Here is a 17071-nt window from a genome sequence, read left to right on the forward strand (position 1 = left end):
TGATGATCAGGGATGCCTCCCCTGAATTCTTACCTATCATTCAGCAGCTTCAAAGAGAAAGACATAAACTGAATTCTGAAGAGGCCAAAGGTCTCTTGTAGATGTCTATATACTGAATTGGTTTTAGTGCTGGGATTATCAGACGCACAGAAATAGGCACAACACATGAAAGGGCTCAGATTCCACTTATCAAGAAATGCCACAGTGGGAACCATACTTAGAAATAGTAAAGCACAATGGGCAAGGGAGTTAGTAGCTCTGCATGATTCAGCTGATACAGGACAGGGACCCAACCTCCTCCCTGGCTCTTTTCACTGGTATAGATGCGTGAACAATACTTTATTCTGTCATAACCTCTCAGCCAAAGTCTCTTCACCACAGTTTTCGATCAGCCCCACTACGGAATGGTGGCCAGCGAGAAGTTACCAATTAGTGTTTTTAAGTATTTAGAAATCTGACAGAATAAAGTATCCTCAAGTTACATTTTTCTTTCTTAAAAAACAAAATAATTATTCTTTCATTCTTATGCCATGTATTGGACAAAGCCAATTTTAAGTGAGAGAAAATATTTTAATGAAAAAAATCCATGCATCCCATTGTTATAAAACCTTTGATGCCCATCTGAAAAGAATGAAATGAACAGCAGTGGTTTCACATGTTACATCGAAGATGCAGGGTAGAAATGAATAACTGGAAAATACAAACTTCTAACAATATATCTTAGAATATGCCTCAGAATTTCTGAAGCACAATAGAAACCAGTGAGCATTATTTCAAAATTTTCAGTTTTCTTTTATGAAAATACAAGTGTGTTTTTCTTATGTTAGTAAATTCACTATCATAGGAATAATAATCTAATACAATGGACATATTATCTATATAATTCAAAATACTGATGGTATCTTTGGAAATAAATTTATTCTATGTATGAAATATAACATTGAACCAAATCACAATCTTAAATTTTATGATAGAATTACTAAATATTAGGATTAATATACTAGGACATGAAAAGCTTTTAAGTGAACTCCTAATGTGTGAATATGGATTCATAAAAAAGACATAACCAAGAAATTTAACATTTTATTAAAAGAACAAAAAACAAACAGCATAGAAAAAGCATTATAAAATGAGTTGTACAATGCATACAAGCACAAACAAGCAGTACAGCACTATAACTTGGAAAAAAAACAAAAATCAAAGCATCTTCCCTATTGATAGCAGTAAGGACATGAGCTACTGCATTCTGGAGGCAAAATATTAAGAGACGTTTATATTTATGAAATTTTGTAGTCCAAATCTATAATTGTTGCACAGGGCTAATCATTTTCTTATCTATAGGTATTTTAAAATTGATATTTTATACCCAAATGCTTGTTTCCATTTTCTACATTATACCAGATTGTTGTTATATAAATTCAGAGTTAGACCTTTTAAAAAGTACATTTAAGAACGTCTTTTAAAAAAATCTTATTTTAAATTATTATAATTTGAGGACATGACAACAAATGGTTCATTTTCTAATAATTAAAGCAGCAACAAAAGGCAATTTATTTTGAAATGGGCAACCCCAGAATCCAATGATATGATGGTTATATCATTCTCTCAACTGCTAGACAGCAAAACAAAATTGGTTTTCATCATTAACAAACAGCATCTGTATACAGAAATAAAGCTTTGGAACCATGTAGTTCTATGAAGATAAATATTTAGGCTGTGTGCTTTGGGGGAAAATAGAGCACTGCTTAAAGCTGGGTTACTTTTAGGTCTTGTTACAGAGGTATTTTATTTTATTAAAGTAATATGATATAGGAGACGACTAGTGAGGATTTTTGCAATATCTGCAACTTATTTCATAGTGATACATTTTTTTTCCTTTTAGGTATAGTACTATAATTGAGGATGGGTTCTACTTAAAGATAAGATTTCTCTGGAATAATCCTGTTTCGGAATATAGTATTAAGTGGGTAGTTCTCTTTCAGGAAAAGACAAGTGTAGAGGCTGGAAACTGTAATGAATTAGTCAACTAAATCTTTTCCTGAGTTTAATAACAGAGGTCCTCTTTTGGCCTCAAGTTATTCACATTCTGTTATATTTCATTCTCTAATTTTGCTTATTTAAACCCAGCCACTATGTTTAAGCTCCAAAGAGTGTGACCCAGTGGCTGTTAACAGGCACAACATGTGATCAATTAATTGAACCTTTTGTGATGCTTCTAGGTTCATTCTTACTATTTTATAGACCTTGTGAAAATATATTCTTGTGGCTTATATATTCACAAGGAAATGTCAACACAAGAACATGAGTTAAGTTGGGAAAATACGTTGGTGATAAGGTTGGAGTTCTTAAATACAGAATGAATGAATGCTTACATTTTATGTCGATGAAAATGCTGGTCAGATGGTCAGGCTGTTAGTTGTATGGTTGACTCTAAGTGATATGGGCTGAAAGGGGGAAAAATATTTCTAACCAACTGGCCCTGAGCTATTGGACAACCGTAAGGCTTGGATTGCTTTCCAGCTTTGGCTTATTTTCCTGTCTCTGTAAGTGAGAACTATCAAAATGGGTAGCAATACTAATAACAACTCCCTCAATCCCAGGACCGCTCCTTCAGGGCAAGAGCTACAGGTCCCAAGGTGCAGACTCAAAGTACCTGTGGTGATCTATCCTTAAACCTTTCTAACCTTGACCTTTCCTAGGCATCATTTTGCCTGGAGGCAACAAGAAGTTAAATGGTGATCTGTAGGTGGTATGAGAGTTGAAATTGGCAGAGATGGTCTGATTGAAACATTCTTTTCCAGCTCTGAAGTCTGTAAGATTTGGGCTGATTCTCTTCTGCTTAGTTAGAACAGTGGGAGGCTGAAGTAGCACAATGAAGCAGTTTCTAATCTGGTAAAGGTAAATCAGAAAAGCTTCCACTGAACAGGTACAAGGTAAATAAAGGCATTTATATATAATGTGGTACCAGGAGCATTGAAGGGAAAGAAATGCCCCATGCCGGCCATACTTAATGGTTAAGTTAAATCTTTCAATGATTGCCAATTTGGTTTTGGGTTCTAGATTTTAAAGGGGAAATAGTGGTAAACATGAACAATTTGGTTGTTATTTAAATAGATATTAATTTATGTAACTGATATACATCAATTGATAATTTTCTGTGAAAGATGCAATCTAATTTGAATATCCATCTTGGAATTTACAGAATATTTCACTGCTTGCAACCATGTGTGTGTGTGTTTATAGTGAGGATTCATTTAAAAAGCAAACAATCCCTGCTAGTGATCTTGCTAAAACATGAAATACTTTTACTTTTGCTCAGTGCTGTTAGCTGAACCTGTTACCAGTCTACTCTTTTTAGTCAGCTATAGCAAACTACACAGCCTCCATGACAGCAAAGCAACATCATGCCTTAGTTAAGTCTTATAGCAAAAAAAAAAAAAACCCTCCATCTCAAAGCCACAGAAATAACTCTCTCCTACTAATTTTTCCACTATTATCACAGACTTCTTATATTATTAAAAAAAAAGCTCCAAGGATTGCTTTCATGGACTATGTACATAAGTGCAAAAAAGGTGTGTCTCACACATTCGCACCCTAACTGAGACAATCAGTTAACTGCAGCAATATGGCTCTCAAACACTGTTAAGGGGTCATTCCACAGTATCTTGATGCATGGTTTCGCAATGGAATGGATTTCATAACATGCTTTTATCATTCTTTAATCCTCATTTGGATATATTTGTGTAAGTATGTGACTCCAGAAAGAAGAATTTTTGTATCTAACAGCTATGCCACTTGAATAATTTTGAATAAATGAAGTTATGAAAACAGGTCAGGTAATGTATTCCAAACGTAGCCGTTGTGTTTTGAAGTCTAAGTACTGTGGAACAACCCTATCCTTACAACAAAGTCTATAAACTTTAAAGACTGATTCTAGAATCCACGTGTTGTAAACTTTTTGATGAAAAAGTCACACAAGGACACAAATTCAGCTTTCACATGGGAATTTGGGCTTAAAAAAGAAAATCAACCATGTCTGTTTTTCTGAGATTTGAGATGTATCTTCTATTTGCTCATACTGTCAAAAACCATGTATAGTTTACAAGTAAAATTTTCACCAAAAAAGGTGTCTTAAGGTAGCCATGTTGTAGTTTGTTGCTAAAGCAACCACTAAATATAATTAGTTAAAAGTATTATTTGTATTTAAAGTTAAGCTTGTTCTTAAACTGTGAACTGTAAAGAATAGTTATGGATTATAATCTATCTCTTGTTATGCTTCAGTGTCAGTTTAGAACCTATCTAGGCAGGTTGAATACATGTAGTAAAATCTTAAACTTTCTCTAAATCTCCTTCAAAAGTATATTCATTAGTTACTTAGAGATATAAAACATAATAAAATCAGAAACTTAAAAACTAACAAGAAAAATGGAAACATGGCACCAATGTTGGTGCTGAGAAACTTAATTTGTAATTATATTTACAGTTTGATTAGACTATCAACTAAATTTGCAAAAAAAGTTATACTCTTTTACATACTATTCATTCTATTGCCTTCCTCAGGCACTGGCAAAATTAAAATTAGGCCACTATCTTTCTAAATCTATTCAACAGAATTGGGAAATCATATTTCCCTATTTCTATTTCAATGTGTATTTAATGTAGAAGAGGTTTAAAGAAAGAGGGTTCCAGTTTCTAATCATTCTGTGCCTAACAGCCTATCCTACAAATGAAAATAACTCAGAAACCTTGTGGCTGCATTTTACCTAAGAGCATGCTCACCTACGGTCTCCAAAGGAGAGGGGAAAGAACCAAATAACATTCCAAGTAGTACACTGGCCTTCCTTACATATTGCTTAATAAAATGTAATGCCAGTGTTGTCCTTATTCAGACATTACTATGCTTACTGGTCATGCCTTAAAAACAGATTCAAGCTGTAAAGGTTAATTTTAATTGGCTCCTGTTGATGGAAGTGAGGAGGTACTTGCTTTCCCCAAATTGGAGAGCTGGTGAGCTGAGGGTGCCCATCAGTGAACACAGCCCAATGGTGTAGGACACTGGTTTGGCAAGATCAGAGTACATTAAAGCACATTCAAAAATGGATGGGGAAGTTTGATGGAGTAGGGACAAGATGGTTTTTCATATCACGATTAAAGCAGAATCTAGACAAGTGAAATGAAATGCAACAGCTGGCTGTGGAATCATGCTCTAATTGTAAAAGTAAATACTGTATTGAGATAGCAATTTTATGAATCCATTTAATTTTAATTTAATCTTAATCCCTCTTGAAAATATATGTTACGGTCACAGTGCTTTTAAAAAATTGACACTACTAAAACCCTCTCAAAAGATAACTTTTAGACTAGTCTCTCTGTATACATGACTTATGTTATCCAAGTTTCAGCACTCTTGCACATTTTTGCAAAAGGCTGAAAGAAATTAACAGAAACATCAATTTTGGATAAGCAAAACTAGAGGCCCTTGTAAATTACAAAGCTAATAAAACGTTAACTAAGAATCACAAATGATTAAAATTTTATATATACAACTCATTTGGTAAATTATCGTTTAGAGTCACTGATTAGTTTTGTGACTTCTCTTTATATAGTCTAATGACTAACTTTTCTTCTTCTCTTGAATAAAGATAATCTGTAGTCTAATGACTAACCTTTCTTCTTTTCTTTTTCTTCAATAAAGATATGTCATTACACAACTAGTTCAAAGAATGCTATCTTAAAATTGCATTTTTTGTCAAAATTCTTTAGCATCTAGGTCAAAACTTAGTGTTTTGACTTTTCTTTCTCTGAATCCATTTATAAAGCAACTTTTAAAATGCCAACAATATCAAAAACCGTGGCACCTGAAATACAACTACCCTGAATATTCCTCACCAAACCTCTTACTAAAAAATAAGTCATTATTAATGTCTTCCAGTGCTTAAAGCAACATGAAAACAGCTGTACTCTAGGTTTACTGTCTATGAACAACTTTGTCAAAAGTTTAAAGTTAAATGAGACAGTATGTTGCATCAAAATGTCAAACTACACCAAAAAAGTTAATTTTGCACTGAAAACATCTCTATCTCCTTCAGGAATACATCCAGATTAGCTCTGGTGCATCTTTCCTGGAGTCCTGTGATCATATCTGCCCTCCTGGAGAGGCACTGGCACAGGTTATACAAAACTCAGTTCCAAACACAAGCAATTTCACAAAGGCATACTCTCCTTTCCTTTCTAACAATGTGAAGATTTGGGGAAAAAGCAATTAAGTGGTTCAAAGAATCAATAGGTAAAACTCTGGGCACTTCTTGTTCTTTAACTCCACACAATACTGTTAACAGATGGCAATGGCTCGATGCAAGCAAAGCCACGTAGAAATCACTGATGATAATGATTTCGATTGATAATTAAGATCAACAGGTTATCAACTACCAACGAGCTAATTTTGCTCTTTTGTATTCTGAATTAAATTGATCTGCTTTGGGATGCAGTCTCAAATGTTCTGAAATACAAACAATGTGAAACAGAAGAACGACTGGGAGTCGAGATATTTCTGTGATTCAAATACTACTAGCCTGCTTAAGGTATCCTAAGTCAGGTTATCTCTTTGTCATTTTCCTGAAGTAAACGAACCTGATACACACATTTGATGATTTTATACTTTCTAGTGAGACAATATGTATTTAGTAGAAAATAATAAATCTAAGTTGATGCAAAATATCACATGGGTCCACAACTGTATAATGATAGTAACTTTAATAACTGAGTAGAGTGGAGGAGTTATGCCACATAACATAGGAATTACTATTTTACTTGGTTATAAAATTATTTCATAAGAATTAGTAATGTGAATTCAGCTCAGCTCTGCAGAGTGCAGTTCAAAGGGTCTTAAAAACCTCTTTATTATAATTTTCAAATACATATAAAAACTAATGAATCCAAACCAAATTGGTTATGATGAGAGAGACTCTGTTAATAAAGTTTGGGAACAGCAACACTTGACATGTATCACAGGTGCTTGCTCCTTCACTGAAGTGTTTAACAAAACTGGAAACTCAGTTGAACTAGAGATAAAGACAACTATGGACATCCTTCCTAGAACTTTTAAATAAATCAAAGAATACTTTTAAATGTCTTCCTATCTCCACCCCTGCCATTTCTCCAAACCTATACTCAGGCTCCAACTGTGATCAACAGAAAAGATTGTCCATTTGGGGAGGAAAGAACTCACTTGGGACCAATTCTCTTTCACCCCAACTGACTTTTGTTAGATTGCATCTTATTATTATTCAAAGAGTAGCCTAAAGAGCATGAGCCATTTGCATTTGGAAAATGTCTCTTGTGTACAAGGTTACATTGCAATGGTTTTTACACACTTTCCTCCAATATGTAAAAAATATCTCCATGCTCCCATCTCCTGTTCAATTTATAACCTGTAATTAGCATACTTTTAAGCCTCCAAGTACCAATTTTTCAGCTGAAGATGACAAATGGCTGTTTTAGACCCTCAACTTAGAAGATAGGATCCTTGTGCCACTAAGAAATGTAATGGGCACTTTAGGTATTTTTTAGTATGAATGCTGAAAAATTCACTTGAAGTTAAATTTCTAGTTTTTCAAGCTATTTAAGGAGTGAAATTAGTGGTTAGTGTTTTAAGAAGTTCCCTGTTTTTTTGCAGGCGATTATGTCTCTCTCATAAAAAAATCTAGTAATGTGATTGTATTACGCAAGGACAGATCTGCAGGTATAACTTGTTCACATGCATTTTATGAACAGGTTTTGTGAACATTCAAAAGTGAGGTCTTTTAAATGGCTCCCCCAAGAAACCTACATAAATATTCTAGAGAGAAAGCATATTAACATTAACCTGTTATGTTTTTCAAGCCCACATATTTCTGTTTCCCATTAATAACATTTTAGTTGAAATCAAACACCACACATATTACAGCAAAGCACTGTAGTATGTAAAAACCTAACACAATATACCACAATACAAATGCAATTCAATACAATACAATAATGGAGAAAATGGTTTTTGGACATAATTTCTACAATTCTAAATCAACCCAATAGGCTACTGTGTAAACAAAGCAGTAAGGTAACACTTCAAAACAGACAAACATTTATCCACCAAGAATGCACAGTAAGCCAAAGATCCACTATGGAGATCCACTCAGCATAATAGTTATTAGAACATCACAAAGAATAATGTAACAAATTACACAATTTTATGGTGGTGTTCTACCTAATAATTCAAATAAGATAGAGGGTAGTTAGTTTGCTTTCCTGTTTTGTTTTAACATACCCACTGATTGTTTGATGCTTTATTTTTAGTTTGAATTTGTTGGTTGGTATTTTTGTATTGTTTAGTATATTGTCTGTACCACACTTATTGTTGGGTTGGTGGAAGAGGGCTTACAAGAATATATATAGAAAGGCCATACGGAGGTCTCACGGAGGGATTCTGATACTTCATAACTCTGTTGTTCAGAATTACAACTGAAATGAAAAAAAAACAATGAGAAATATTGAAGGGTTATTGAAGCAGGAGTCAGGACATTTGGTTCTTGTTCCAGTTCTGTATGTGTACTAGGCCAAGACATTCCCCACTCTTTATTTCATATTCTACAATACATCCGTAAAAATGGGGCTGTTGGAGATGGTTTCAAAAGAATCATATACCATGACAGTCTGGTTCTGAGTGCTAACGCGCAGAATTGCCCTAAGTTAATAGGGGTGTGCTCAGTTCTTTAAGGCATTATCTACACAATGCCGAAGCTTATTGACGAATGTCTATCCATCCATCCAATTCCATCAACAAGCATATACTGAAAAAACATGTTTGATTCCAAATATTTGAAATATGCAAACATTAAATAAACTTTAAACTTTTTATCTGAATAGTTTGGAGCCTTGCAGAAAACTTTTTTTTTCCTGAGTGTGTCAGAGCTGTGCAGAAATAGCCTAAGTGTGAAATCTAGGCACTATATAGCATTTTATATAAAATTACATTTTTGGAACTTTGGAGAAATTTTCAACATGTTACATGTTGAATTGATTATGGGGTGCCAAATGCCTCTAAATTTTCTAATGGAATCAGGCAAAAAGGAATCACTACTCTCAAACATGTTCTGCTGGAAAGTTAATTTGACAACTTTCGTTTACCTTGATGTGAAGCTGCCCGTAAGAATCAGGCAAGTGATTGCAAAACCCCTAGTCTCGTGTTTGGTGCTATTCCCAAGTTGTCACTATCCCAAATGATACCCTTGAAAACTATTACAATTCACAGCTACTTCAGGTATTTCATGTACTCAAAGGTATCTTTGTAAAACATTTCTTATGATTGAGGGGACCTATTTATCTAATGTACATCAGCTATAGGCTCTGTCCAGAGCAGTTAGTGTTCTGGGCCTGTGTATCCTCAGCAAGAAAGAAATGCTAGCCAGGTTCTGGGGAATTATCCCATCAAGAGAACAGAACTGTTGCCTTCTTCAATCAAATGAAACCCTCTGGTTGTGAGAACTTCAAATTTTCAATGACTATTGTATGCAATTCAGAATTGGTATATTTAATAAGTCCCTATAATTAATTAATTAATTAATTAAGCTATCTAGGTATCTTAAGTGGCTTCAAAAGTCCCATGTTTCAAGTGAACAATTGTTCATATTAAGTGTGTACCATTACGGGCTCATGGACCAGGCAAAGAGATCAAAGGTGAAGGGGGAAAATTCAACAACAACAAAAATTGCACACAAAAAAGCCATGATTTCAATGAAAATAATGATTACATTACTAAATTATGTTGCTCAAAATTCAAAACAGCTGGAGCAATTCTGATAAGACTTACATGGGAAGCAGTACAAAGTGGCAGACTGTACAAATGCTATTTTCCATCATGACATGGGAGAAGCGTATTGCTTACTGTCTTTCAGATAAGCATTGCAGTCAAATTGTGACAAAATTACTTTGCTTAACTTTAATTTTAAAAAGTAGCTAGAAAATGTTAAAGGATTAAAATTCAAAAGTGATCTCTGTCTTTGGCTAACAAATCATACCCCTTTAATAACAGGAAAACATTTCAGAATTTGTAAGCTCATTAGAGAACCAGAAGTCATTTTCATATAAAAATTGCATATTTGCTCACTACCTTTCAATTTGGAAATTTTAGAATGCTTACATCAAGCTCTACATTATAAGCAATATCTATTAATGACAATATTTACCAAAGCTTTAACAAATGCAATTGTGTAAATAAATTATATAACCTATAAATATTACTTATATTAATGCTTAAAAAAACTTACTGTTCTACTGGTAACTTCTACATCTGTGAAACAAACATGGTGCTATTCAGTTCATCTACTGATAATGGGGGTATCTATAGTAGTAAAAAAGATTTTAGATTAAAATAATTTCTTGAGAGAATTCCATTTATTTTGTTTGCTGCTTGGACATGGTAATCAATACCATAATCAATATAACAGGAAAATTTAGACATATTAGCAATATCCATTAATAGTTAATTTTGCAAAGCACAGATTAGAATGTGGTTTGTTCCCCCAATTAATTAACGCTTTGTGTGCTATATGGTTATCATACTTATAATTGAAACAGCAGTGGACTTTGCAGTGGTTACCACTTTAATAAGGCAAAACAGCCATAACATTACACAATAATTGTTTGTTTCTCCTTACAATTTCAAGACACCCCCAAAATTTATAATTTCCCTTGTGATTCCGTCTGCAAATACCTAAAGCAAATGAAAATCAAAACAACACAAGCACATCTAATGTCAGTATGAGAATTTCTGATGCAATTACTGGGTAATGATAGGGATATCTGTGCCTTGGAAAGAAATGTGTTTACTTGCTTTCTTTCCAGTAGATCTGAAGGTAAAGGTGATGATTGTACTAAGTGAAATTTAAAAGCCACAATAAAAAATAGTAGTAAAATAAAACAAATTCACCTCTTGACTAATGAGGAAGCATTTAAGAAATATTTAGTATATACATTTAAGGATTGGTGTAGTAGCATACCAAGAGAGAAATCTGGTAACGGAATGAAAATGAGAAAACTCTGCTGATTCATCTCAGGGTAAGTAGCAAAACAGATACATACCTCTAGAATAAACACAAAAATAAAAATCCTAAATGTAACAACTGCTTAAGAATCACATAAGAATATGGACCAATGTCTCTCACCAATCCAAAAAGCATATACTGTGTCTTACCAACACACTGTAGTTATCTAGGTGAAATAAATGGCCAAACCTGATTGCCTGTAGCTGTTGCAGCGAAGGGGCCGCTGGTGGCAGGTGTTGTTGCAGCAGACACAGTGGTAGGTGTAGCGCTGTGCATCATGGGCACTTTCAGTAGGAAACCATGGAAGCCACACACGGGAGGGTGAAGCATATATGTAACCATGACATAAACGATGGAATGGGGCGTGGTAGGTATCGCAGCAACAAGCCATGTGACATCGTCATGATGTATCGAGGGGGCATCATGCAATCACAGTCAGTGCAAAGCAACACAGAACAGAATGGGGAAAAATTTAAAAAGAGGAAAGGGAAAGCCCATCATAGTTCACATTAGGGAAAACTGAGTTATTCTCAACATTTAGTTAGTTTTTGAGTAGAATCACATTTTATTTGACTTAAAAGGCCAAATTTGCAGAAGGGGTTACAATGGGTGCACATGATGTAATCTGATTTTACCAAGGCTATCTGTATGAATAGCTAGTTAAGCAAACAAGTGACTGGGTTACACATTCAAAACTGCAGCAGGGGACTGTGAGTCGGTGTTTGGGTTCACGAACTTACAGACATGAGTGCTGTCACTAGATTTGCAGGTTCAAAGGGACAGTTATATGTACACTTACCTGATCTGCATGCCAAACAAATGGCAGTTCAATTGGTGGGTACATGGTAGAGGAGCAGATGTAAAGAATACAATGGCCTGCGTGTACAGGTTTTTAAGTACACTTATGTCTGGCAGACCCCTTGAAATTTAGGCTACTTATCAAACAAACACATGGGATACTTCATAGTAAATATCTGACAAAATCTCATCTTCACCGTAAATATTAGAGCTGTGATGGCTAGCAGCTGCGACATTTCTTTCAGGATGTTTTTTCATTGGCTTTTCTAGTTTCTACCCCATTTTAAAAGCTTTTTGGATGCTATTCTCACTTCTAGTTCATTTTGGAAAGCAAATCAAGGAATTAATGTGTGAATGGCAAGCATGCATATATAATAATTTACGTCTACATTGATAATATTCAGGTTTTCTGAGTCTACAGAGAAAGTGAATGACCTGGGGAGAGAAAAATCAACATATGCAAAGTCTTAGAAACTACAATTGTACCCCAAATGGTGATTCACAGACTCTGTAGTTATTCATTATGCTTATCTCTAGTTATCCATTACTTACAGACATCCCTTACTGTACAACGTGCCAATTCTAAAAACGCTCGTTTTCCTTTTTGGGAGTGCAGCAACTATACTGGAAGCATGCAGTTTGCATTCCTACACAGAGCTCTTAGGTGAAAGGGCAGGGGAGCCGTTACAAAATGTGAAGACAGAGACACATTTCACAAACTTGCGGAAGCTTGTTCTAGTCATATGCATATACTGCTCCTGTTAGTATCAGTGGAAATGTTCTTAATTCTTACAGGGGACAGCCAATCCCTTAATAACAGAGGCCTCACCTTGGTTGCCAGGGTTCACACCCTGCTGTATTACTGAGTGTTACTATATGGTGGTCATTTTGACCTTTTGTTTTATCTCAATAAGCCTTTTGGTCCTTTTTGGGCTCTGCATCTACTCTGGTCGACCAATGTGATTGGGGTCAAGCTATTGCAATCATTCAAAAAGGATGAAAGGAACTGGATTGATATGAGATGGTGGAGTGGGGTGGGATAATTCCTCCCTGTATCAGAGCTATTTTCTCCTGCTCTGTTCCTGGTGCCCATGGGGACTATAGGAGCTGTGAACTCCCTAGGAATTCTTAAGAGGGAAACAAGTCACTTTCTTGTCTTCTTCTGTATTAGTGATGTACAAAATGGTTTTGAGACAACTACCATATTGTATTGGTGGCTAAGTAAAGGATCTGTATGTAACTGGTTAAAAATCACATACCTCCAAGGAGTCATTTTGAAATGATTCTGCTGTGCCTGGTTTCTATGCAGATGACACTTCATCCTAGAACACTCATAGAATTCGTCACAGAACACTATGGAATACTCTAGCTTTGCTTAACTCATCCTTTGAAAACATCCGAGTATTGAATAATTTAAATCTTATGGATAACTTTTTTGGAGAAATTATTTTTGTACTTTACAAATTGTGCATTTGAAATATTTTATAATTTCTTAATAACAGATGTAAAGCTAAGAACAAAGCTGCCCATTCTGACTAGATAAGGAAATGTTTCAGCATATTTCAGCTGTAATTTTTAGGGTGAAAATAGAGAAATGGAAGGGTCAGTATTTGGCCAAAGTGGCAACCAACTAGGACTTGAAAGTGCAACACTATTGAGATTCCACAAAGACATGAAAACAGTACCGTATCAAACCTTAAATACTCAGAAAATGTCTAGCCACATCATTCACTCACTCATCTCTATCATAGTCACAACAAGTAAACACTTTTTTCAGATTAGAAAAAGTTGAGAATTTTTGTACAAAACCTACCCATACTTGAAGCAGGTGCCATGCACAGTATTTGCCCTGTACACCATGCAGAAAAGCGTGAAAAGTAAAGAAAAGAGATATTTAATTATTAAAGCTTTACTAATAGAAATAAATTTTAACTAGAAAGATACTGTTTGCAATATTAAGTAATCAGCACATGCAAATCCAGTAATCTTCCATGCCTATAATTACAGCTTAGTTTTAAGATCACAAACCCAGGTAATCAAAGTAATTCTTAGATTCTTAGGTATAAAAGTGAATATTAATTGCTCTTTAAAGGAATTCCTCACTTAAATTATATCCTTTATTTATTTTGGACAAATATAAATAACTTTAATCATAAAAGGGAAAAATTTAATTTATTACACACATTATTTTCAAAATATGCACAAGGATCTGGTACCTGGTGACAATAGTTCTTTAATCTATTATCACTGCCTCTTTCACATTGCAATTGAAGACTTCACTGTGAAACGATGGCAAATAGGCTTTTCATCAAGAGGGGGCTCTCAGCCTGAGAGGTTTTTATTTTCCTATTAATTAAGGGGGAAAGGATTCTGCTGATATTTTCACTTATAAATCTAGATTTCAAATAAGCCCAATCCAGAAAAAAGTCTAAGTATCGTAAAAATTGTGTTTTTTAAATGATATCATGGAAAAGTATTGTGGCTAATAACTAGACAAAAGACTTTTTTTAATGGTTTCTTTCAAAATTTATTAACTGATCAATTTATCACTTAACCAACAGGTTTTTTTCAAGTCGTTATATAATACTGTGCATTTAGTATGTCTATATAATTAACAAGGCTTCCGAAATTCATTTTTAAAGCATGTCACTTTCATTTAAAAATAGTTACCACACTTTGCATTTATAATTCTGGCAAAAAAAAAATCTACTGTACTCTGGGTAGTTAGTATTTTCAATTTATTCCTAAGAGACCACCATATGCTCATTCTCAAAGCACTGAACCATTACAAAAAAAGTATTTTCCCTCATATATTATATTTATTTGAACGAAATTCTGGCTTAAAATTTTTTAATTCAATTTGGTATAAAACTGTTATGCTATTAAATACCGTTGAATATGGGAGGTAACAAAATATGCTGCAAAGTGTCAGGAAACTATATCGGGTAAACCGCTATATTTTTTATATTAACTGGTTTAAGAATTAGAGGCTAAAATTACCTATTTTATACATACATATATATATATATATACATATATACACATATATACATATATATGTGTGTATATATATATATATATATAAAATACTATAAATTTATAAATTTAAGGGTAGCTTTATCAAAGATATAGACTACATATTTTTGCAATGCTGAAGTTGGGAAACATTTTTTTTGAGGGCAGACCAATGTCTTTGAAAATGATACCTAAGAATCAAGGAATTAGTTTGAGAATGAACCAAGTGAATCAATGATAAGAAGCAAAACTTAAGAAATGCTAAAAAGAAAAACGTTGACAGTTTTTCCCAGTTTGATTTCAAACCATTAGTTTTCGAGACTTACAGAAAAAAAAGTTTGTTATATATACTAGCAGATCAAACTGTCTTGTTTCATTCCCAGTCAAAACACCTGTTGACAGTCCTTGTATAAAAGCTCTTTTGGGAGCTGGTAGGCACTGTATACATTCACAACATCACTAAAGTGGTAGTGCCCAGAGCCCTGTTCTCACCTCCAGGGAGAAACGCTGGCTGCTGCTGCTGCAGGAGCTGCAGGTTAGCCAGAGCCTGCTGGCAGTGGAAAACACTGGGATTAAAGACCGGGGTGGCCCTATTGGCCTTTTCAAGTGCTGATCTCTTTGGTATCAGATGAAATGCACCAAGCTGTAGGGCCTGTGAAGGAGAGATGGATTAATAAAAAGCACCAAAAAAATAAAGAATGTACTCAAACCAAGCAAGCAGCAGTTAGATAAGGTATGGTCTGGGAACCCACTGCAAGGATATTCATGGAGCAAGGTAACCAACTGCATAGATGACACAGTTCACTAAATGAGGACTTAGTCCAAAGCAGAAAATAAACCAGAAAATAAACATACAAGGGGAAAAAATGATTTTAAATTTCACTAAGTTAGGCAAATAAGAAAGGACCTCATCATTTGGACAGGATGTGACAGGAAACTGTTAACAGCAAATAAGTATTTATTTATTTATTTATTTATTTATTTATTCATTTTTACCATTATGGGGGTGGGGGTGGGGAATAGATTTATTCAATATATCAAATAATACATTTTCTCAAGTAGAACAAAAGTACAAATAAAAAAGAATGTGTGTGACGAACTTGCAATGTCTTTTACGGCTCTTTTGTTGCACAGGAATAATGGTAAAAATAATGCAAATTACTCCATTGTATTTGGACTTCCTAATCAATAATACTATCTGTTCCATTTTGTCTTTGGACTCCAGTGTATACTTTATGTTAATTTATGTTTAATAGGTGAGAGATTTGTGCTTTTCCTTACAAAAGTACTGATAAAATCTGCATTGTACACTACCCAGAGATAATAATAAAAATTTTTTTCTTTGTTCATTTTTATATTACAGTGTTCTGAAATGTATTATCAATGAAAATCCACACAAAAAGGCTGTCTAGAGATCACATTGTTCTTTGTTGCACAGGAACCTGTTACATACTGAAAGTTTATGGTTGTTGAATGCCTTTAATTAAAAATATACCTATATAAAATATATTTTATCATATTGGTATTACATTTACATTTAGAACAGAGGGAAAAAAATAATATACTTTAGTACCTATAAAATCCCCAAACTCCCTGAAATTCACTAAATTATGATGTATTCAAGTGCTATTGGAAAACTAACAAAAATATGTGCACCAATCTTCACTGACAAGATATGTATTTAAATAGATTGAAAATGTTGTATTTCTTTTTCTTTTTTAGATTTTATTGGGAAATTTGGGGAGAGGAACAGACAAGTTACTGTCCTTTTGCTCTTCAGTCTAGTTGTGGAGGACGTCGCTTCACTGGCCCATGTTGGTATTATCATTGTGCTCTTCCCGGGTGAGGGAGTTGCTCGCTGGCCATTGGACGGCCACTCACGGCGGCTCAAGGCAGCTCACGAAAGCGCATGCCCACTGCCGGCCAGCCCCACTGCAGCCTACGCCGTCGCCGGCGACTCACGGCAGCCCAGCTCCAGGTCGAGCTGCTGTTCACCATCTTAGCTGTAGAGGGTGCAGAGTCACTGGCCCTCATGTGGGGCCCTGCTGCTCAGAGCTGGCATCCCAAGCCAACTCTTAACCAACGCGTCACTCAGCTGGCCCTGTATTTCTTTTTGATATGTGTAATATTCCGTTATTAAAGCTGTACTCTCAATCATGTGATTAGTCTTTTTATTTATA

At 34.6% G+C, this 17071-nt stretch overlaps 1 protein-coding gene across 9 annotated transcripts in view; it reads right to left on the bottom strand.

The window, feature by feature from the left end:
• Window positions 1-1070: 1070 nt before the first annotated feature.
• Window positions 1071-17071, bottom strand: part of MBNL3 (muscleblind like splicing regulator 3) — a 135781-nt gene continuing 119780 nt past the window's right edge. For 5 of the 9 annotated variants that reach the window (XM_019627466.1, XM_019627467.1, XM_019627471.1 and 2 more), the window contains 5 exons: window positions 15384-15543; window positions 13690-13725; window positions 11268-11362; window positions 10302-10375; window positions 8407-8496 (listed from right to left, as the gene is read on the bottom strand). In XM_019627466.1, the coding sequence (XP_019483011.1) occupies window positions 10319-10375; window positions 11268-11362; window positions 13690-13725; window positions 15384-15543 (348 nt within the window). In that variant the 3' untranslated portion in view covers window positions 8407-8496; window positions 10302-10318. Of the gene's footprint in view, window positions 8497-10301; window positions 10376-11267; window positions 11363-13689; window positions 13726-15383; window positions 15544-17071 lie in introns of all 9 variants that reach the window. The other 4 variants (XM_019627468.1, XM_019627472.1, XR_002122249.1 and 1 more) reach the window with 3 other exon arrangements.

This window comes from Hipposideros armiger, unplaced genomic scaffold (assembly GCF_001890085.2).
Source record: "Hipposideros armiger isolate ML-2016 unplaced genomic scaffold, ASM189008v1 scaffold_733, whole genome shotgun sequence".
Classification (NCBI taxonomy): domain Eukaryota; kingdom Metazoa; phylum Chordata; class Mammalia; order Chiroptera; family Hipposideridae; genus Hipposideros; species Hipposideros armiger.